The 22,485-nt window shown below is 41.2% G+C and overlaps 1 protein-coding gene across 2 annotated transcripts in view; it reads left to right on the top strand.

Annotated features, from left to right (window-relative positions):
* Nucleotides 1-22,485, top strand: part of PRKAR1B (protein kinase cAMP-dependent type I regulatory subunit beta) — a 104,054-nt gene that overhangs the window by 74,236 nt on the left and 7,333 nt on the right. For both annotated transcript variants that reach the window (XM_075165227.1, XM_075165228.1), the window contains exons 8-9: nucleotides 5,325-5,385; nucleotides 8,904-9,025. In XM_075165227.1, the coding sequence (XP_075021328.1) occupies nucleotides 5,325-5,385; nucleotides 8,904-9,025 (183 nt within the window). The remainder of the gene's footprint in view (nucleotides 1-5,324; nucleotides 5,386-8,903; nucleotides 9,026-22,485) is intronic.

Genomic DNA, 22,485 nt, shown 5'->3' with positions numbered 1-22,485 from the left:
GCTCTCTTCTTTGCAATTTGGATTCAAGAGCATCACAGAGTGGGGAACATCCCAGGGTAGTACAATATTTGTATTCTAAATATAGCAAATACCACAAATACCAGAGTAGCAAACGTCTGTATCCCAACATCAGATTGATCCCCTAGACAATTCAGTTCCCAGACTGAGGAAATTTGAAGTATTAATTTCTTGTAATTTCTTCTTTAAGGCAGCTTGATTCAGGATTATTTAACTATCCTGTAGTTCCCATGGTCCAAGATACCTGGCTCTGAGAGCGGAATTGCATGGGATACAGTACTTTTTGCCTATTTGGCAAATGTTGGTCACAGAAAGTGAGTTGTAATATTGGGATATAAGTCATGACAAATCAAGGTTAGTCAGTTCCTAATGTTACGCCTCATTTTATTTATGCTATTTTGGCTTTGTTTTACTACCTTTTCACAGCTTTGAACCTGAGAACAAGTTATTTAACAAGTGTCTTTTTCCTCTCAGAAAATAAGTCAGCAGGACTTCACGTTTCTGTAAAATGTACGTTGCATGGTGGCCAAAACATAAAGCGAATCCAAAGCCTGCAGTCCATCCGACATCTGTGCAGCGTAGCACTGGGATCTTGCGGGATATTTTGTTTTCATGGCCAGTATGCACGGCGACTCTTTCTTTCATTCTCCTGTAAGAATGTTCACCCAAAGCATCATTCAATATCAGGTTTACAAAGGGATTAAACAGGGCTGGAGCAGTCGAGAAGGCCATTCCGGCACCTTCTGCCAGCATGACTCTTACTTGAAACTTGAGCCATGCTTTGCCTTTCGGTAGCCATTTGTTTGGCTTCTTACTGAAGGTGGGAAGTCCTAGGAAGGACCCGATCAACTCCAGCAGCCCATCTGTGCATCTGAAAAAATGGAGCAAGAAAGAATACATGAAGAGTTCTGGAGAGATAAAGCAAAGAGGTGAGCAGAGGGGAAGAAAGACAGAGACTGGACTGGAGGAGTGGGAAGAAGAAATGGAAGAAAACAGGGAAAGTGAAGAAGGGGCAATTGGAAAAGAGATGCAACAGCCCTATTCAACTCTGGGCCATTCATTTTTCCTAGCCTGTGTATTGCTTAAGCTAAGCCTAAGGCTTGCTGCATTTTTAAGTGTCCTAAAACTGGCTTTGAGCTCTTTTCTGGATGGATTTGGCAAATGCAGGTGATCTTGTTTCTCCTTGGGACTGTTTCAGGGAGGAGCACTGCAGCTTAGCATATTAACAAGTCTTCATAGTTAGTAGGAACCGCTGTTTTTGAGAAGATGAGCTTGTGCATGACAGCTCAGAACCGGGGAAAAAGTGAACAAAGGAGAGGGGGGAGAGGGAGAAGCAGCAACTATTGAAATAAGATATTAATAGGTTAGAAAAAGCAGAATTAATGAAGACTTTTTAAAACATGCCATCAAGAACCCTGCCAGTGCAGAATTATTCATGTACATTTACTATTGTTTTTATCTGGCTCAAGCAGTAAGATTTCTACTGCTTCCCTTGGGAAAATTTTCTGCAAGAGAATAATTCCTAAGTTGGGAAAACTTTTTTGATATTCATCTTAAATTAGATTTTCTTAATTTTCTCCTATTACTTTGAGTTATGTCAAGTTATGCTGTATTAAATTGCCCTCTCTTTCTATCATGTATCTGTAGATGATTATCACTGTCTACTTAAAACCCTTGCAACAATGCATGCTAGCTATGAGCACGACATACCTATGATCCCAGCGTTGAGCTGACCTATACAGGCTGAATTTTTGCGCCTTTCTTACCGGCTCTCCCCACGTGTTTTAGCATTTCTTCAGGCTCTGTTTGGTTTGGGAGCACTTTTCTGGAGAAGAGGTACCCAGGCAGAGTGTAGTTCGCCAGGCGCCGTCACATCCGAGTCGTGGAGATGGAGCCTCTAAACTTCATTCGTGGATGATGTCTTTGAGTATACAGACCAAAATAGCCTTGGCTGTATTCTTGTTGCAGTCTGATGTTGCAAACCAGGTCTTACCTACTGTCTGTAAATCTGTTTCAGCTTTAAAACTTTCCAGTCTTCTTCCGTTCGTCAAACATCTGTGCTTTGGTGTTTTTTTTTTCCCTTTGCATTTCTTAGCTGTATTTTCCAAACAGAAGCTTGTTCTATGATTTTCTACTCCCATTTCTAATGTCTCTAGGTCCTTTCTTTTTATTTTCCTGCCCTGGCAAGCTTTCATAGTATCTCCTAGTCTGCAGATATCATTACTGTCTGATTTGTTGCTGCTTCTAGAAGATCCGTGAAAGTATTGCGTAAGAACAGATTTAGCACATGTCCCAGGGAGCGTGCCAGGGACCTCTGCAGAAATGACTTGAAGGGTATTAGAAGAGGTTATGATGGTGTTCATAGTCCTGGCCTCAACAATTTGGGTAAAGCGACTAGACCAAATAAAACAAGTATAAAAAGGACATCAGGAGTCAGAGGTGACATTATGCCTATGGGAGGGGATGAGAGGGGAATATTAGGCTGATCAATGAAGACGGGAAGTAGGCATGTTCTCTCTCTGTTTCATGGGGAGGAAAAGATGATTAATACCAATGGAAATAAGCACATGCTTTGGTTGTTTGTAAGATTTCTACGGCTGCATTGTTTTTGCATTGTTTTTACCTTATATTAGAGTAGTGTTCTCCCAAAATCTCTTCCCCTCACTGTGCTTATGAAAGCTTGAGCAGGAAAACACACTCAAGTGAAAACAAGGTGCATGAGGGTGAGCCAAACTTCTGCTTTCTGGAACAGAAATTGGGATCTGTTTGTGCCAATCTGCATCCAGCCTTGTGTGCTCTGAAAATGCAGAGGCAGCTTCTGTGCCTGCCTGGGCACCCTTAGGTGAAGCTCTGCTGTCGGGTGCTCATGCTGCTCTGGAGGCTGTTGTTTGTCTCCTCCAGGAGAGACGGAGGGTTGGATGGAGCCATCCTGCAGGTTGAGTCATGAGCCATCAGTTGGGTCACCTTGGGTTTCCGTGCATGTGCTGCGAAATAGGACTCCTAAGCCTCAACCACTAGTTCTTCCCTGGGCTCTCGTTCTCCCTTTGTCTGTGGTATCATTCTGAGACATGGGATATTTGCATTAAGGGGAGTCCCACTAGATACTATCACAGTACAAAAAATTATAATAGCGCATTTAATTAATTCTTTGCACTTCAGTTTTGCTTTTGCGCTTGTCTTTACAGTGAATTCTGTACCGCTGCCCTGGCTTAGTTTAGCCAAGACATAACACACCCATATTCCTGTAGGAAGTGATGGGCTCTTGCTCTCCGTGCCAGGCGGGATGCCTGCAGATCTTACCTTCCTGGGTCTTTGTCTGCGTCTCTAAATACTCGAAGCTGTGGTCAGGCGTCACTTGTGGCTACTGATTACTGCTTCTTAAAATTCATCTGTGTCCACAAGTCATTTAAAAAGCATTTTCCACATCTGTCCCTGGGTGCCCCAGCCCATCAAACTAAACCACCAATCTGGTTTTCCACAGCTGTTAATTTTGCTGGTCTCATTTCCACTCGATTGCAGGGAGGAAAGCAACAACTGCACAGTGTCCAGTTTTCCATTCTTTGTCTCGCAGCGAGCTGTCAGGATCTGGCATCCTTTGCAGAGCCTCCACTGTTTGAAGTTCATTTTTTTTTTTTTCTGGCACTTCAAATGCTCTCGCGGGCCCCCAAGGTTGAGAACCAGGTTTGTCAGACAGAGAGGTCAGACGGGGGTTACCGATGCTATCGCTGAGAGGCGAACTGTCATCACCAGACTTGGAAATTATGAACAGGGTGTGGAGGGGGAGTCCTCGGTAGCTGGTGCTGCTGCTGATCCAGAGATACTTGGGAAGAGTGGCAGCTCCTGACGGTGCTGTGGCTGTTTCGGAGCAGGGGTGGCCCCAGGAGAGGGGTGCAAGTGGGAGCTGTCCTCAGAGGAGAGCAGCCGGCAGCTCCTGCTGATGCCAAAGCCTGTTGATGTTGGTGGAAGGATTCCCGCTGCTTTGGTGGTCAAGCCCCACCTGCACAATGCGTGTAGGAAGAGGGACAATGTTTAATTCTTAGTTATATCGTTGCACTTGAGTACACCAGCCTTTCCCATTTTCATACTTTCATACATTTGGAATGCTTTGACAGTGGAGGGTAAAATGTTTCTTCTCTTTTTCCTTTGTCTATCCCCACTTTCTGCCTCTGCTTCCAGCACTTAGCAGTGCTCACTTGGAGAAGGAGGAATTGAGAAGCGGCTTTTTCTATGGCAGATACTGACATTTACTTCTGTCTTCTCTGCCCAGCCTATAAGAGAATGCCTTCTTTATTTCCCCTTTCTTCAGAAGATGAGTGTATCATCTTTATGCTGTACTCCTGCCTTGTGGATTTGACTAGCAGGCACCAGGCAGCCTTCGACATCCATGGGGAATCTACTCAGGCAGAAACGATGCGGGCTGTCATGTAACAGTGTGGAATAAACTGCACGGTACCAAGGAAGACCCTGGAGTTCCTCTTGAGTACCTGGGAAGGTTTTCAAGTCACTTATGTCACTGCAGGAGGAGTTAAGGATGAATTAATTGTTTTTGTATTGGTAAAGCTGCATTGTATTTATTCATACCTGAATCTCCTTCAAAAATGCGTGCTGGAATGGCTACTTACAGTTTCTGTCTATGGTGATCAAGCACTATGTAAGCAGAAGGTTTCTCAGTAATGTATCACACAATAAAATCTTACTGGAATGGGAATGACTCTGCTGGTGGCTGCATATAGGTTGATGGATTGTCTGCTCCAAAACGCTTAAATCTTGTGAAAATAATAATATGAATAGGTTGCTCAGCAGTAACAATACATACAACACTAAACAGAATATAAACCAAGCTTACAGATAAACGCTCTTGGCATAAAAGAGGTTTTAACCTAAAAGAATGGGACCCATGAGGGGGACATTTTAAGTTTTATCCTACTTTGTAATTGTAAATTGCCTTATAGCAGGGCCTCATTGGTAACAAGATATATATTGAATTAGCTAAACAGTTAATTGGTGAAGCTCTGGCTTTAAAATGAGTGCCTATAAATAACGGATACAATTCATCCGCGGTGTCCAGTAACACCGGTGAAGTCAGTGAAATTACACCAGGATTGAATTTGATTCCTTCTGTCTTTGCTTATCAGGAATACAACTTGCCCAGACATTTTATGGGGAAACATTTGCCTTAGGCTGTTTATACTGGCTGTGCTAAAGATTTGGAAGGGGAGGGAAAAAAAAAGAGCAGCTGTAGGAAGAAATCACAAAAATACTTTGTGTAATGTTCTACCTCCTTTTTCTCTCTCCTTTAATAACAGGGCAGCACGCTGAGAAAGCGGAAGATGTATGAAGAATTCCTGAGCAAGGTCTCCATTTTGGGTCAGTTGCCCTTTGACTTGCGTGTTAGTTCCTCTGTTATACGTGTTGGCGGAATGAATTTTGGTCTTTGATGGCACGATGAAACCAATGGTGGTCAAACAGAAGGTCTCACGGTTGCGTCGTTTCCGAAGGAATGAATGTGTAAAGGGCCCTTTTTAGGAGTTGTTTTTCTCATTCTTTAATATGCACTGAACATTTGTTTGAAGGGCAAATCTTCCCTTAAATATGGGAGCAGGCATGCACTGGTAGCTGCTGTGGCAGTAGACATCATATGGATTGAGGAGAAAGCAGTGCAGAGATATGAATTTGTCATAAAGTCTAGTTATATCCTTCCAGGTGACAGGTGAGAAGCTTTTTCCTGTGAGAATACTGTATTTATGTGCACTAAACAAACTAACCTCACAAATCAAAACGGACTGATTTTTTTTTTCTTCTGTGTATTTTACAGCCCCTGTCTCACATTCTTAAAACATCTGTTTAGCTTCTTGTCCTTGGATTTTGTTTCCCTTTGATTAATGTGATAGCCACGAAATTTGGGCATGTTCTTGATGGCCTTCAGTAGGAAAAACAACAAACCCATAATGCCTGACCAATCAATCACCATTAGGAGAACAAAAGCTTCTAATAAGGAGGACAGTGTTAGACAGTACAATGAAATGTTGATGCTGTAGGAGAAACATGTTTCTGCTGGGGCTATTTGAAAAAACACCAAAAACAGTACAGGATTAATTTGCTATATAATTAAAATACTTACATTTCTATTTAAACAATTTTCTTTTCTTGTTTATCGTATTCCTCTGCCATTTGAGCTTATTTACCTGAAATATGAGAGTCTTAATGAAAATATACTTGAACTTCTGAGAGGTTGCATGAAATTTTGAATTACATTTGTACACTTAAAGTAAGGCCAAGTATGTTGCTCACTTATTAATGAAGTTTTCATCATTTAAATGCCTTATTTTATGCTTAATTTAAATCTTCCTAAATTAAGAGTGCAAATTATACCAAATTACAATGAGTATTTAAAGAAAAAAGGATCTCTGCACCTGCACTAATGAGAAGCAATTACAACAATGAGACATTTCAAAACAATTTCAGAGTAGAAAGGTTATTCAAAGATGCGCTTCCTTAAACATGCGGTTTGCAATATAATTATATCCTAGTTTGTAGTACGGCTTTTCAATCTCAGTAAAAAATGAGGTAGGACTTCAAGATTTGAACCTTTTTTAAGGAAAAGCACCAGACAAAATAACGCATCATTTCAAGAGCATCGAGAATTTAGGTGAAATGTGTAAGGATCTATTTCACATGTCTAAAAAGTAGATGACAGCTGGGAAACAGAAAGGTATTTTAGAAATCTCAACACAGCATTGAGAAGTCAACTTCAGTTCGTGCCTTAATGTGGTCAGAACTTGGTGATTTCGTGGTGGAAAAACCTCTACCTGCTGCTTATATATATTTTTAAAGGCTTGCGTAGTGTCTGTAGCTAGCCATATAACTGTAAGAGCAATTCATTTTTTTTTTAAATCTAAGGATTTTTTAGATTATCAGTAGCTACTTATAGTGTATTGAACAACATATGAGAAAACTAATTGTTTAAAATCTTTCCTCTGGAGTTTAATTAAATGTAAAGCCATGAATTGATAGGTACAATTTAGAAATTGCAAAAAATTGCATATGGCCTACTTTATTTGATGCTTGACTACAACTCTGCGACTAAAACTTCAGGAGTTTTATCATGTACAATCTTATGTATGATGCTCTGTTTGCAAAAACCATTAACCAATGTATTTGTAATAGCACAATTCTCTTAGACAAAAGAGAGACACTTCGTGACTACAGCTAGAATTAGCTTTGAATTTTTCATAAAGCCAACTGAAGAAGTTTCAAGAGACTCTTTCTTTTCATTGTTAATTACTGAGTTCTTTTTTTTTTTAAATGAAAAAGCCTACTCTAGTCTGTATGAAAGAGTTCTATGCTTATTTTTAGTCAAACAGAGCACTTTTTGAATGTTGCATTGACAATATGGGCTTGGACTTTGATCTTAATGCTTCTGCAGCAAAAGCCACAAATACACCAGGAAAGCGCATTAGTGATTATTAGAAATAATAATTTCCCAAACAGCAACAGAAAGTGGCATAAAAACACAAAGACATATGTGTGTCAGGCAACTCAAAACTTACCTTTGGTGCATCGATCACTTCGATCCGGTTTTGTTACCAGCCTCAGTGTGCACTTCCGAGCTCAGCAAAAAGGTTTTTTAACTTTTAATGAACAACTCTTTCACCCTCACACAATACTTCTAAGCAATATTTTGAACAAAATGGGAAAAACTAGAATCTGAGAGAACAGCCCAGATCTAATCCTGGGGTCAGGAGCCATGTCTTGACTTACCATAGTTCAATAATTCATAATAAGTAAGAATCAGCAGAGCTCTAGTACATGAATTTTAGCCCAGCTTTTTGAGGCAGTGAAGGTTATATCATTGTATTATCTGTTTCTTTTAATAACTTTTAAACCTGTCACTTCTTTCAGTCAAATCTGATAAAAGTACAGAAGTTCGAGTACAATTCATTGTCTTGAATTCTCATGGAAATGGGTAGAGGAGAGAGACACAGGTTGGCACCCCTCCTCTCCCCGAGGGCAGGAGGGGTAAAATTCATCCCTTAGTAAAGGCAGGAGGGCAGTGAGCAGCCCTGGACGAGCCGCTGCGCAGGGCTCTGTCTTCTGCCATGTTGGTATCACAGGGGATTTGTGGCAGCTGCAGGGGGGTGATAGGACCCAAAGGCACAGGAACCAGGCTCTATTGGCTCCATTACGCATAAAGCAGATCGTTAATATTTTCTTATTGAAGTTTATTTTGAAGTTTTATAACTTCTCTCTCTAAGTGGGGGAATGAAAAGAAAAACACTTCGTAAGCCATCCCACTGGCAAATGAAATGGAGGTGCCACGTCCAAGATCCCTACTGAGCCTCTGGTCCCTCTGCCACCGTGCTATCAGGGTCTTGCCCTTGGCTTCAGCGCTGCGTGGTCTCACCCACGGGAAGAGTCATCTTTTGGATCGGCACTTTTGCATCGCTTATCTAGCGGGCCATCGGTAACCAGCTGAGAGCAACTCTGATGAAAAGACAGTAGGACTTGTCCTGACACCTGGTGTGGGATGTGGTAAGAGAGGACCTCGGCGCTCCCATATCGCTGCTATCTCCAAACAGCTCCTGGGCTGCTCCAATCCGCTGCAGCATCAGGGCAGCACAGATCAGATCGCAGGCGTAGGGAACTGGAGCCAACATTTCCTGTCCAACTTTTAAGATTATTATCTGGGTGATTACTAAAGTCTAAGACACAATGAATAAATGCATTCATGTTTCCCAACTGGAGGTTCGTGCAAAGTGCCTGGATGAAAGAAATGTTTCTTTTATAACAGAACCAAGCGTAGCAGAGCTGTCAGTTTAGATACAAATCTTCAGCCAAAGTTAGAGTCTTTTTATAATAAAGCTTTATGATCTTCAATATTTTAGAGTCCCTGGACAAATGGGAGCGGCTGACAGTGGCTGATGCACTGGAACCTGTCCAGTTTGAAGATGGAGAAAAAATTGTTGTGCAGGGAGAGCCCGGTGATGACTTCTTCATTATTACAGAGGTAAGGTTGGCATCCTGATAAGCTCTGTCATTTCCTGGTAAAGAACAAGACTTTGTATTAAAGACATTTGGGTTTAGTTTAATCTCTTACTTCAGCATAAATCTGAACTAACTACTCAAACCAGGAGAATTGCTCAAAATTCAAATGAATTCAGACACCAGTTCCATGGAAATGTCTTAAGTGGGATGATTCCTAATTAACAGGAAATTGAAGACGCAGAGAAATTTTGAGGTGTGGCTAGTGTCTTTACTGTTTGAAGGTTTGCTTTCTACATGAGATTTTTCTTGTTTAAATCACCAATACTTTACCAAGGCAAGCCACACAGTTGTTCCCAAAGGGTCTTATAGGGGAAATCACAAATGAACATCTAAACTGGAGCAGGAGACCTGATCTGAAAATGGATAATTTGTTCTTTGTTTTGCCTTAAACTCAGTCCAAATGGCTGAGCCATTTTCTCGTTTACTCTCACACAGGCAGACAGATCTGTCAGGCAGCTGAAAATGCTGACATCTTTTTGGGAGATTATCTGACACTTTGGTTCCACCGTCTCACTTCTGCAAACAGATGCTGATGGGGTTTTTCCTCCCTCTCTGACATAAATATTTGGATCCTTAGTATCTCATACAAATACCTAGGTGCTGTGATATAATGAGTTATAAAAAGGTATTAGACAGACTCAGACTAATAACAACAAGACAGCATTAGGATATGATTGTATATGTATTGAAGTAGGAGCTTTTCAGTACCAGCTGTGAGTGTTCATACACAAATCTATAGACAGGGAATGACCAACATATGGCTGTGTGGTGACAGTTCAAGTGCAAATCCCAGGCCAGATGTTACATGACACAACAAGGCAGCGGTGGCACAGGAGCTAGGAGGTAATCTGAATCCCTCACTGTGGGAGAAGGAGGGTCAGGTGGATGTAAGGAAGCTGGTGTCGTTGTGTTGCCTTGGGATCCAGTTGTATGTACACAGAACACATCTCTGGCTCCATTAGGCTGCCGTGTGGTGATGTGATTTAGGAGGAAAGAGACCCTGCCCCGCTCAGGTGATAAAGGGCTTGTACAGCGCCCATTCCAAATGGCTTAGAGGCCAACAGGTTTTTCTTTGATTGCTCTTTATCTGTGGATTTTTGGACAGGTGCCTCTATCCAAGGCAGCCAGAATTTGGTTCATAGTCAATATCTGACACTTAAAATTCCATCCTTCTTTCCTCCTGAGTGTTGGAAATATGTATTTGATGTATGAACACAGTTTTTCTTCCAATGCTTACAAAATTGTCGGTGCAAATAACTGCACCTGTACATCACACAGTTAGACACTTAAGGAACTTTAAATATGTGATGAGCAGTGCCCCTTCAAAACAATAGCATCACAATAAAAGAGACTAGATATTAGATACGGATTTTTTTTTGTTAATAAGGTATTTAGTATATAAGAAAAATTTAGGAAATACAACTTTTTCTCAGAAATATGGAGTTTTTATTTCTACTAGTGTTACTAAGTGTGCTGTTATTCCTTGCAGCAGCATGAGACTAGGAAAACCTAATTTTCTTAGCCATCAAATCCCATGTGGAAAATTGGCAGCTTGCTTAAGAATTACCAAGGGCCTTTATTTTCCGCCTCTTGATGGAACAGCTGTTAAGACTTAAATGGGTAGAAAAGTATTAACCCTGCATACTGCATAATCATAAAGTATCTGCTCACCTCACCCTTCCACTATAAATCTAACATAGTTTCTTACTTTGGAAATTGCCTGTATTTTTCTACATTAAAGAATGAACATCCAGTAACAACTATTTCTTGTGCTGCAGTAGTATTTATGCCTGCTCACACATAGTTTAAGTTTTATATTTTAAACCTGATTTCACAGGAGTTTACATCTTTGACGTTAAACTTTTCTGCAGGAAAGTTGATGCGAGCCGCCAGGAACACATTATTCTACAAACTGGTTGAAAGTAGTTTTGGCTGGTTTGTTGTCACAATATGTTGAAAAGTCATTAGCTTCTTTCATATATTTTTTTATGTTTGTGGCCTTATAATCCAAAACACTCAAAATGCAGCCAATTTGTTTGGCTGCTATATATGCAGAAACCATTTCATATATCACCAGAATGTGGCCTCCTTTGGAGTACAGTATGTCCAGTAGCACAAAGTTAAACTTTGCCACACAATTTTTGGGCAGGGTACTCATTTATTATAAAACATGTCATTCATGGCATGCCTTAGACAAATCAGTTACCAATTTACAAAGCTGTTCTGCACCAGCATCACAAATACTGGTTCCAAGTGGGATCGTGTGACTGCTATCATAAAAAGGTTCTCTGAGACACTCAAGACTCACACATGGATTTTAAATTGTTAGCACAGTTTTGTATGAACTTCATAAATTAATAATTCATGTCTGGTTAGCCTGCAACGCTGCGTTCCTATGTGACATCCCTTTGGGATACCATCTTTTAAGTATATTGGTCCTGCAGAAGGACATAGCCTATGAGTGAATTGGCACCTTCAAGATTTGCAGGCTGAACTGCAACCATTAAACCCTTTCGAAAGGGAGACTTCCAGCCTAGGTGATGATCAGAACAGCAATTCCTGCTTTAAACCAGGATATCATCCTGGTTAGTATGGACAAGAATATTTAGTCTCCCCCTTCTGTCAAGCAAGCACATTCACCTTTTCCCCTTTTTTCTTGGTATAACTTTTTTTTCATGGCTTTCTGTCCACTGTCACATCTCCGGTGTTGCAAAGATTGTAGCAGGCTGCAGGTTATTGAGGTGCGAGCTGTATGCATAAAAATGCTACAGTGCGCCGTGGAGAGCAAGGCTGCAGCAGGAGCTCAGCCAAATTATTAGAATAACAGAAAATGTGCACAGGGAAAAGTCACAGGAAACCAGGGCTTTTTAAGTTCACTGCTCACAAAGCTGTTTATGGTTCATTTTTTGTTAAAAAGTCTCATGAGAAAAGTATTACCCTGAGATTCCAGGACAGCTAGTTTTTCTGCCATCCTAAATCTTCACAGGCACCAGTAAGATGTTTACTTGCAGTAGGTTGGGTGCTTTTCCATTTAAATCTCAAGCAGCCTTCAACAAGATTTAGTTTTAATATTTAAAGGCTGTGATTTTTTCCAGAGATAGAATTATTTTAATGTTTATACCATATTCCTTAATTTGAAGATAGGATCAGAAGTGAATGTCTGCTTACAAAAGCAAAGTAACCGCTTCTGTGAGATTGATTTACTGCCCTTGAAACTGGTAATTAAAAAAAAGAAAAAAAGAAGCAGCCCTGCAGTTTCTGTATTTTCAGATATTTCCAGGTCTTATTTTCCCACTCTGGTTTTCACACAACAAACTCGGGCTTTCCCAGACCAGACAGATGTGGAATGTATCTGCTGGATTCCAAGGTCATGGAATTATCCCATATGAGATTCCTGGCACAGAGGTGAAAAACTTTAAGCACCATGAAACAATTGTTGCCATAAAGAATTACATTTTGGCAAGCGTAAATCATAACAGATGTACAGTTTCTAACAAATAAATTTGCAGTTGTATTGTACACTGCCACACTGTGTACCCAGCAGTAGGGAGGATTTATTCATCTGACTTCAGATAACGCAAATATTTTTAGCTAGCATTTTAAAGTGGTAGCTTGCAAAGGCATGTGAGCTTTGCAGAGTTAAATATCCCAGCAAATGTTAAGTCCCTTTAAATGAAATGCCAGTGGAACGGGGGCTGATTTCATTCCCAACTCGTGCTTTGCCACTGACTTCAGTTCGAACAGTAGTTCAAACTACTGTAGTAGTGCTCTGGAACTGGAAAAAAATGAGGTTTTTGCTGTTGCCTAGGTTACTGAGAAAGGTAGTGACAATAGTATTAAAAATAGCGGTTATGATCATGTACCACTCTCTTAAGTTCAGCTTCGAACTTGGCTGGGTGGCACAGCACCTCGAAGAAAGTCCGTAACGCAGCTGCCAGAAATGCGGGGACCTGCAGCCGTGAAGTGCTCTGCTGGGTTTTCCAGCTCCCACCCCTCCCCATGTCAGATCATTTGGATCTACTTGTCATGACCGAGCGCCGTATACGGCACACGGATATTGTCACGGGACTCCACCGACTGTGCTCAGGGAGTCTTGTAATCTCAGCTGCATACTGAGAGCTTGCTGAACTGCTGCCATATGGCCCTAATGCTCCATAAAGTTTGACATGGCTTAAGAAAAATGCATGCACAGACGCAAACGAATGCAGGTGTAGGAGGAGAGAACAGCAAAAGGTTTATAATAGTGCCACACTGCGCCCAAAGATCACAGCTTGTAACTGTCCTTTAAATGTGCTCTCCGTAGCCTGTCATCTCCTCAGGACAGTTTGGTTGAAGTGGTGCAGAAAGCAAAGAAATAAAACTGCATGAGAAGCAAAACATTTCCAATTAATAGTTGGTTGAGTTGCCCAGCAATAGCATGCAGCAGCCTAAAAATAAAAGACCTAAAAATAGAAGATAATTCACAGGAGAAAATTCAAGGAGAAATGGACACATTGTATCAAGTAGTTTCACATTAGATTTTTGTTTTTAACTTTAAAAACTAGAATATTTAATTGTAGATTAGTGCTAAGTTACAGGGGGTAGTTGCACCCTCCTCTGCAACTCCTTTGTGAAAAGCACTTCAAAAAAGCTGGGGATTTGTATTCTTTGTTATTATCCTGCTGGTTAGAGAGGGGGCAGAGTCAGGGCACCTGATTTTCAGCCTCACCTGTATTATCAGTCCAGTCTATGGGCAGAACGTTACCCTCCCTGTTTCCCCATCAGTGGGAATAATCCTAATGACACTTCGTAAAGGTGAGCAAAAGTGAATAGGAAAAGGCATAAAGTATCCGTCAGTACTGAAACCAGGCAATGGGAATAGCAAAACTGGCAAATAAGAGAAATATTTTCATTGATGGTGCAGAAATCCTTCCAGAGTTAATGCATAGAGCTGCTGATTGACAAAAATGAGTAAAGTTAGTTGGTAATGATTATTTGTCCAGCACTATTCTTGGCTGATTACATTAAAAGCAGTCCTGTAATCCTCGGGGGGCTGCTAGCTTTCATGCTGCTGTTGACATTTCAAGTCAGGGCCACAAACTGGTTCCAGTCTGGGCAGGATCCGCTGCGAGTTCTTGCTGAGAGTGTACTTGAGATACTGGCCTGTAGGTGAAATCAGTGTTTCCAGCCCCGCTGACACTCTTGGCACGCTATGGAGCGTCTCTGCACAAACACAGTTCAAAGCCTTGTTAGGTGGAACAGTGTTTGTAAACTCTTCCTACCATGGTAACGTGCACCAACCGAGGAAGGTCCTCGGTCTAACTCAGAAGGGCGCTCCGTTCTTCACAGAATTGGGCCTTTTTGTAGGAAAAGTCGACTTGAGTCTTAAATTGCACAACAAGCATCTGAAGATTTATGATTTAAAAGCTTCTTAAGAAGGAAAAGAAAAAAGAAAAATAATAGCCCAATTGTTTCCTGCTCTAAATTGTTGCTCTTTGACTTTCTAACCTAAGAGAGACCCCTTTGGCACCTACCCCTGCGACAGGCAGCAGAACTACAAAGTAAACTTCTTCCGTATGGTTAATGAAGTCACTGCCTTAGGCACACTCTGCTATCACACCTGATAATCTCTTTAAAAACACAGTGTGATTAATTATTAATTAGGAAGATGAATGTTGTCTAGAAAAGGAGTTTCAAAGGCTACAATCCGAACTGCTTAGTGTTACTGGGATTTTGTTGGTACCGAAAATGTTTGTGAAAGGCAGTCTTCAGCAACTCCTAATATACCTAATAAGCAAAATATACTGAATAAAGAGAGCCAGCCGTCACTGAGGGCTCTGTGCTTTACTGACTTTTAACTGCAGAGACATTTTTTCCTGTAGAGCTCGCACAGGAAAGGTAGATTCAATTTTCTTGATATCACCTAGTTGTGCTGGAGCAATAGTGTTTCCATTGGCCCTGCTTCAAAGTTTGTCTGTGTTCAGGATGGCATTTTTAATGGCTAGCTGACGTCAAAGATTGAAAGTTAGGTGTGTGATTGGGCCCCATCCTGACTAGGGATGGAGGTGAAGTATTTTGCTGAGTCAAAGGGACTAAAACGTCAGCTTAGTCTAGCTCTTGTTAAACTCAGTTCAACTTTGACTTCCGTGGGCAGTGGATCAGGCTGCATATACATGCAATATCCATATACATGCAATCTTGAGCAAATACTTATCTGTCCTCTGTCAGAAAGGGACAGTGTTTCATAGGAAGCAACTGGCTGCTCCCCTTCTTCTTCCCACCTGCCGTGGAGGACCTGTCAGTGACTGCAGCTTTTGGCCCTTCCTTCCAACTCTTTCTCTGGCCCCACTAATAACCATTGCAATACAGTCACCTACGGTAAATTCTGCAAAATCTGAAACCTCAGAAGTGATGTACAATGGAGCATTTTCTTAACAATTTTGTAAAACTTCAGATTAGCCAATATTTCTAGTCTATTTTAGAACTTTGCAGATTTTGTTCCTCGTTTGTGGCAGAAACCAGGACAACTGTATGTAAATTCTGTGAGTTGCTATGAACCCGGAGACTGGAGAATAATGTATAATAGTTTAAAAATGTACAGTTAAAAAAATACTGTCAAACCCAGTCATGACTCAATCTTGAGTCCACAATCAGAATTAAGTCCTGTTGCATCACCCTTCTCCAACACCATGAAGATGGTCTAGCTTTTATATTATGAAAATGAAGCTTTTTTTAAAAGAAGTCTGATGTGTAGGAAACCAATGTAAAAGCAATGTACGCAGCCAGTATTTTGTTATGGAAAAAAATTCTCACCTGAATTGGCGCATCCATGTAGTATGACCAAATGATTTTGAGAGTCTTAATGACTGTGGCATATAGTATAGGTGACCTTTTAACCAGCTCATTTTATCTTAGCTACTTATCTGTCTTACATGAACATCTCATGAACTTCACGGGGTTTATCCTCACTACACCTGTGTGATGAGGTGCGTGAAGCAACCTCCGCATTGCATGTTGTGGTCTGAAACACAGGCACAAGAATTGAGATAGTTCCTCATTCCTGCTGAAGACAATCAATGGGAATTAGGCACCTTGAAGGTCTGGACCTTCATGATTTTGCTCACAGAAGGTCTAAGGCAGAGAAGCAGTGTTAGCCCTATGGACAGAGTCCCAGGCTAATACATCAACTGACCATCCTTTTGCCTTTATGTTAAATAACACCCAAAATGATGGGTGTTATTTTCTAACTGCAGGTTATGTGGCAGTCACTTGCACTTTGTATTGCTGACTGAAATTTGTTTATTTCTTCCCTTGTTTTTGTATAAAAGTCTTTCATAAATCAAAGGTTGGCAAATAATAAAAATCCAAGATTATTTACTGGCTACAGGAATATTTGCAGTGTCTTTGGCTACATAGTTCAAAGGATTTGTCTTCTCTTGGAAAGTAGCCCTAGAACTGCTGATCCTTAGCTGTAACATAAAAGCCGTCCCAGGAATGATGCTATCAGCAGTCCCAAAGGGCTGAAATGGCAGCTGAGGAGTGATATGCTAGTGGTCTTCCAGGACATTGTGCCTGAGAACATTGCTCATGCCAGCATCATGAGGTACATGCAGGACTTGCTGTGTTACTCTGTGTCACTGGGACGTTGGTAAACTTAGGTCTTGAAGCAAAACCACCGGGAGGATGCAGTGTAGCCGTACTATTCTCAAAGGCTTAAAAGTAGTTTTCATAACCTCTCTTTTGCACGTGCTATACCCAGCGCAAAAAAATGTGTATGAATGTTTCCCCAGTTCACTTTTGACATGACAACTTGTGTAGGAGTCTTCAGTCTCATTCAGCTGTAATTTAAAACATCTGATTTGTAAACCCATAAAATTGAAGTTTATGCTGGAAATACAGACACACCCTGGCCTCTTACCACTATAGGATACGTGGAAAACTGGGAGATCATTTGGTGTGCAGAGAAGTAAAACCCGAAGTTAGTAATTGGCAGTTTCATTCTTAATATATATATGCTCCATTTCAATTTCATAAAAATCAGAGTGCTAGATTTTCTCCGTCTTCAAAACAGCGTGTGACTTTTTATTTAGCTAATACTTGCTTTAAGGTATGGTTGATGCTTTGGCTCTTCTCTCTTTAGTCTCGTCCAGTAGTGTCTTCCTACTGTGGAAGTCTGCAAAAGCAGCGGAGGTTCCCAGGTAACGAAATACCTCTCCGTGTGAGTAAGGAGAGCAGCACAGGCTGTTTACCCCTCAAGGTTTTCAGGAGGTTCTCAGGATCCTTATAAGCTCTTTTGGCATTGAAGACCGAGCTCACAAGCCCTGATTCAAAGCACTTAGTCAACGTGACCAAGAACTTCATGGCCCAAGGCACATTAAATCTAAACTGAAATTAAAGGCATCTGCTGTCTCAGGAGCTAGGAGCTCTGTCCTGAGGCTCACCTGAGGAATACTTCTCTGTCTTTAAGCAAAAATACTGCAATGTAAACAAGACCTGAAATATAGCGGTGTCCAATTTGGTGGAAGGGGAATGGCGAATTTCCTAATCCCTGCTGTAGTTCAGCTCTTTCTCTGGGTCATGTTAAAGCTGTCCCTTACTAGGATGGCTTTTGTCCCTCCTCTTCAAAGATACCGTGGAGATGACTGCAGATTTAGGGTAAGAATATGCCCCTTAGGGCTCATTCATTAGCTGTGTAGTGTGGATTTTGTGGAGTGTGCAAGGCTCTCCGCAGTGTGCTTCAGGAAGAGGCAACTTTGAGCGCAGGAGTTTTTTTCTTTTGAATTTCAGAATTTGCTCCTTTGAATACACAAGATTTGCCAAGTGAAAGGACTTAAAGAGAGCTTTCCATGGGGGATTTTCCTGATCTCTGTGATAAACTCCCTTCTCTCCTTCTCCCGGTTTGCTCCAAGTTTTACTTCTTGCTCAGAAGCTGTTGCCCTAGCTGGCCACAGCTGCTCGCCCAGCCCTGGTCACAGCTTAGTTCTGAGACTGCAGTGACGATGTCTGTCTCAGCCTTTTGCTTGGTCTGGTTACTTCAGTATCTACAGAATGTTTTCACAAAGAAGCAGATGGTGGTAGGAGTAATTGGGCCGTAAAACAACATTAACAGCTAAAAACGCTTTTCACCAGAAAGGATTTTGCGGGCAGGGTGAGGAGGTTCAGCACTGTTTTCTTGTTTTCTCTCCTGTGCGTTCAACCCTGCCCCTTCTGTAGGTGGTAGCGCTCTGCACTGTCTGCTTCCAGGAGATGAGCCCTGTCAGGTCAGTCACAAACATGAACAGTTGATGAATAACCCATTATAGAGTCACTTTTATGTTGACTCAGTGGACGTTTCCTGGCTTCAGAGAGAGTCAAGATAATGGCTAGCTTTGTAGAAAGAAAGAATCTCTAAAATGCAACATTTTTTTTCCTTTGTGACTTTTATTGCTTTGTACGCTGACATGTCTGAGGGAGGAAAACAGTGCCTTGTTGCCAATAATCCACAGCGCTTGGCACAAACGGTCTTTAAAATCTGGCACCGTGATGAATATTAATTCAGTTGTTTTCCCACAGAAGCTACTGATTAGTCCAGGCCAAGTATCGCTGAGATGAATTATTAAAACCCGGCATCTGAGCCCACCTTTACTGAGCAGATCTGCTTTTCGTCACTACTGCGACAGGTGGACTGAATGTGTAATGAAAGGGGCAACTAAAATCCTAGAAAAGGAGTCGAGATAAAAGTGCAGAGGGACCCCAAAGGCTGGGCTGTGGTGCAACCACTTCCCAGCTTTCTGGGCATGGAGCCGGGACAACTAGCCAAGGAGGATCACACCCCGGGCAAGGGGCTCCTCCCATGGCTCAGAGCTGGTATCCTTACCCCTGTGCTGCCATCCCCTCGCTCCCAGGCTTACCAGTCCCACTTGGCAACTGGTGGTACGGAAGAGAAGCACAGGACTACCGTGGCACCGAGCTGGGGAGCACAGAGGCCACCGTGGTGTTCCCCCATCTGATGTGGGGATGGTGATGACTGTGGATGAAGTCTTGAGTCCCCCAACACACGGATGCGCCTCTACCAGACACCTGCGTGATCTAGCCTGATGTTAGTTCTGCTGCTGTGGCTCAAGGGCAACATTTTGAAGTCAAGAGACTATAAAACTTCATGTTGTGATTCTGAAAAGCCTTTCAACTGAAAAGGCTTAACGAAAAAAAACCCAATTTTTTATTCTTTGTGCAAAACCCACTTTTTTTCATATAGGTATTGCAGGGCTCTCCATGCATGAAGCAAATTGCAGTCAGTGCAGTGTATTCTGCTTCTTTTGGCTTTTCACTGTTTACTGGTCTCTCTCTGCCTGAATCTTGTCTTGTTCCATCTAATAAAAACATATATTTTACTTCAAGGGAAATACTTTAGGTACAGCACAGGTTTAATGCAGACTGTACCAAAGAAACATTGAAGGGGATGATTGTCTGAGATACTGCAATAGGAGGATGAACAAACGATTGAAAAGGTCTTCCCATGTCAAACATCTATGATTTTAAATACTAAACGATCAAGGCAAAGGCGTTTCCTGGTGATTAATGACGGGCTGGGTGTAGTCATGTCTGGGCCTTAACCCTGGCCTCTCATATATCCCTAGGAAATGCCTTGTGGCTCGGTTGTTTCTGCTGTTTTAAGCTACACTTGGTTTATGATTGATTGTCATTTTTAAAAGTACCTTTATGTTTATGGCTATTTTGGTGACTGCTCTAGACAGCTTTGTTCCTCTCTCTCGGGTCGGGATGTTATTCCTAAACTAATGTAAATGTGCCTAGGTAGCAGAAGTGATGGAAGTTCAGACATACATAGAATAGTCTTATGCAGGTATGATATAGCTGGTACACACGGCAAACTGCAGATTGTTTGATATCAAGCGTGGCTATAGAGCTAATGTATAGGATTGTGCCAGCTGCGTAGTAATATTTACTTTCCATCTTTGCTAGATTGCAGTGTGCATTAGTGGTTTTGAGAATCATGGCCAATAAGAATATGATGCATTAATGTTATAATGTTATGATGACTATGTAATGATAATCATAGACATTGTCACTGCGGTTGATGCAGCGTAAAGGCACTTTCTGCAGCACTGCTTGCTCTCAAGGAGATTTTATCGGTACCACACTGCACCAGTTATTACTATATTGTTGCCTTTTGAGCTCGTTTGACATTGCACTATTAATCCTAAAGGTACTCCCAAAGTGCTGGCTTTCTGAAAATCCGCTGAAATCAGCGGCACTCAAGATTTCCAGAGCCACAGCCCAATTTAAAAAGCTGAATGTATAAAATGTTGTATGTTTGTTTTCTAAAGCTGTCGGTAGCTCATGGTTTTGTCTTGGGCATTGGCATTGTCTCATCTCTGCACTGTAATCTGCAGTGAACCCTAATGGGTGTAGAAACAAACTCACTTGCTCGAGATAAGCAAACCAAACAACCACCACCTTTTCAGTCAATGCAAACCTGGGGTCTGTTTTTGTAGCCCTTACCCACTCAATAGTCATTACAACAGGCGCATCGTAACTGATAGTCATAAAAGTTTGCTGAACTGGACCAAAGTTGTTTGAGGTTTCACATCAGAGAACTGAACTGATTTAAATGATCATTTTTTAAAGTGGAAGATGAAATATTAGCTGACAGATCTTAGCAGGTCTCGCCGATTCACTAGGCAATCACTATTTCCAGGAGTTTTGTAGCATCTGGACCTATAGCTTTTGACTCTCCTTAATTTAAGGTAATGATTTGGAGGTGCTCTATGAATGATTTAATTGCATGCATGAACCAGTATGTGGGCAGATGTGACCAAATAAGGTGTAACTTATCATGGCTGTAGCTATGATAGTGTAAGAACATGTCCCAGACAGTGTTTGTAGATAAATGGTATCTTTTATTAGATATATCCAGAGAAATAGGCAACTTGGAGAAAGACATGTGTGTGCCCAAAAGCTCTTCTTCCTTTTCTAGCTATGCTAGTTGGTCTGATAAAAGATATTACTTCCACAAACCTCGTCTTGCCTGCAATTAAATAAAATACTCCCAGAATCATGCTGTGTGAAAGATCTTTTAATTCATTTCAGATTTGCTATAGCTTCCATTAAAACCAGTAGGAGTCTCTACATCCAGTCCCGTCTGCTTTGTCGTGTGAACAGGAGCGTTTTATACCACTTCACAACCTCTTCGTTCGTTTTTTGTAGTAACTTAGCAAAGATTTAATAGCGACATATAATGAGGGTTTGTGTGACTGTGGAGTGAGGGGAAACTTATCTTTTGAATGTGTGAATTATGGAGTGTGCGGATTAAAAAAGTGAGAAAGAGCAAAGGTATGTTCATAATAGCAATTGTTAGAGTTAATAGCAATAGCAGATGGATTGGCCTGACCTTTTCCATATCTAATTCTATAGACTGTGCTGTTCTTTTCTAGTGGATGGTGAAGAAGAAAACAAAATAGGCTAGAAAAACTTTCTAAGCTCAAAACTAGGATAAAAATAACATTTTGAGGGCACGGGGAAAAAAACTGTCTTTTGTGCTTTTCTTTAAAAAAGCAGCAAGTAAAAAAGTATGAAATAAAAATGGAAAGAGAAATAGTAACTTCCTGCTTGAAAGGAATGAAAATTAAAATTATTTTCCTTAAAAAATAGAAATTTATTCTGTATACTTAATGTATCAAAAGGACATACACGTTGATGTTGCATACACTCATGGTAGAATAAATATTCTTCAATTTTAATAACGATAAATATGTCCTTTATTACAGATGGAGCCTCACTATATTTTTTAGTGATTGCTGTATCTTTAAAATGGGAGGTTAGACCAGCAAAACCAAAACATCAACAAGATCGACTTTTAAACCAAAACGTTTTTAAAACAGTGCTGAATTTCCCTTCCCACCCACTGTCCCTGGTGAAGGACCATACTGCACAGCCTGTCCCACCCAGAGGTAACGTGGACACATCACTGTCCACCAGATTTTCCCTTGTGCTGCCCGGGAATGATCCCGTCCGATCCGCTGAGCTGGAGTACAGGAAAAATTACAGGATTTCACTTTTTGGCATCATGAACACTTGCCTTTTGTAGCCAGGCTACTTAGGCCAACTGCTGGCTATAAGATTCATTCTTAAATATAAAAATAGGGCTCCTGAAGCAATTCGTGCTTCTAAGTACATGCAGGATAAGGGCCTGGGAACCTCAGTGTTGATCCAGATGGGCCGTTGTCTTTTCGCTGTAGGATGTCTCACTAATCCGTTCAGTCCGGTAGTTTAAAAGTGAAACATCTATCAAAATCTCATTACTTTGGAGAGGATGGGAGCTCATGGATTATAAACCTTAATTTATTTTTACATCTTAAAATATGGTGCCGTATCTAAGCCATAAATTTTTACAAAACAAACTGCTGATGCATTTGAAAGACACAAATAAATGCTCTCAGCACCATG

The sequence above is a fragment of the Calonectris borealis genome, chromosome 16 (assembly GCF_964195595.1).
Source record: "Calonectris borealis chromosome 16, bCalBor7.hap1.2, whole genome shotgun sequence".
NCBI classification, from domain to species: domain Eukaryota; kingdom Metazoa; phylum Chordata; class Aves; order Procellariiformes; family Procellariidae; genus Calonectris; species Calonectris borealis.
Note: the sequence above shows the minus strand (reverse complement) of the source record. Positions and strands in the feature narration are given on the sequence as shown.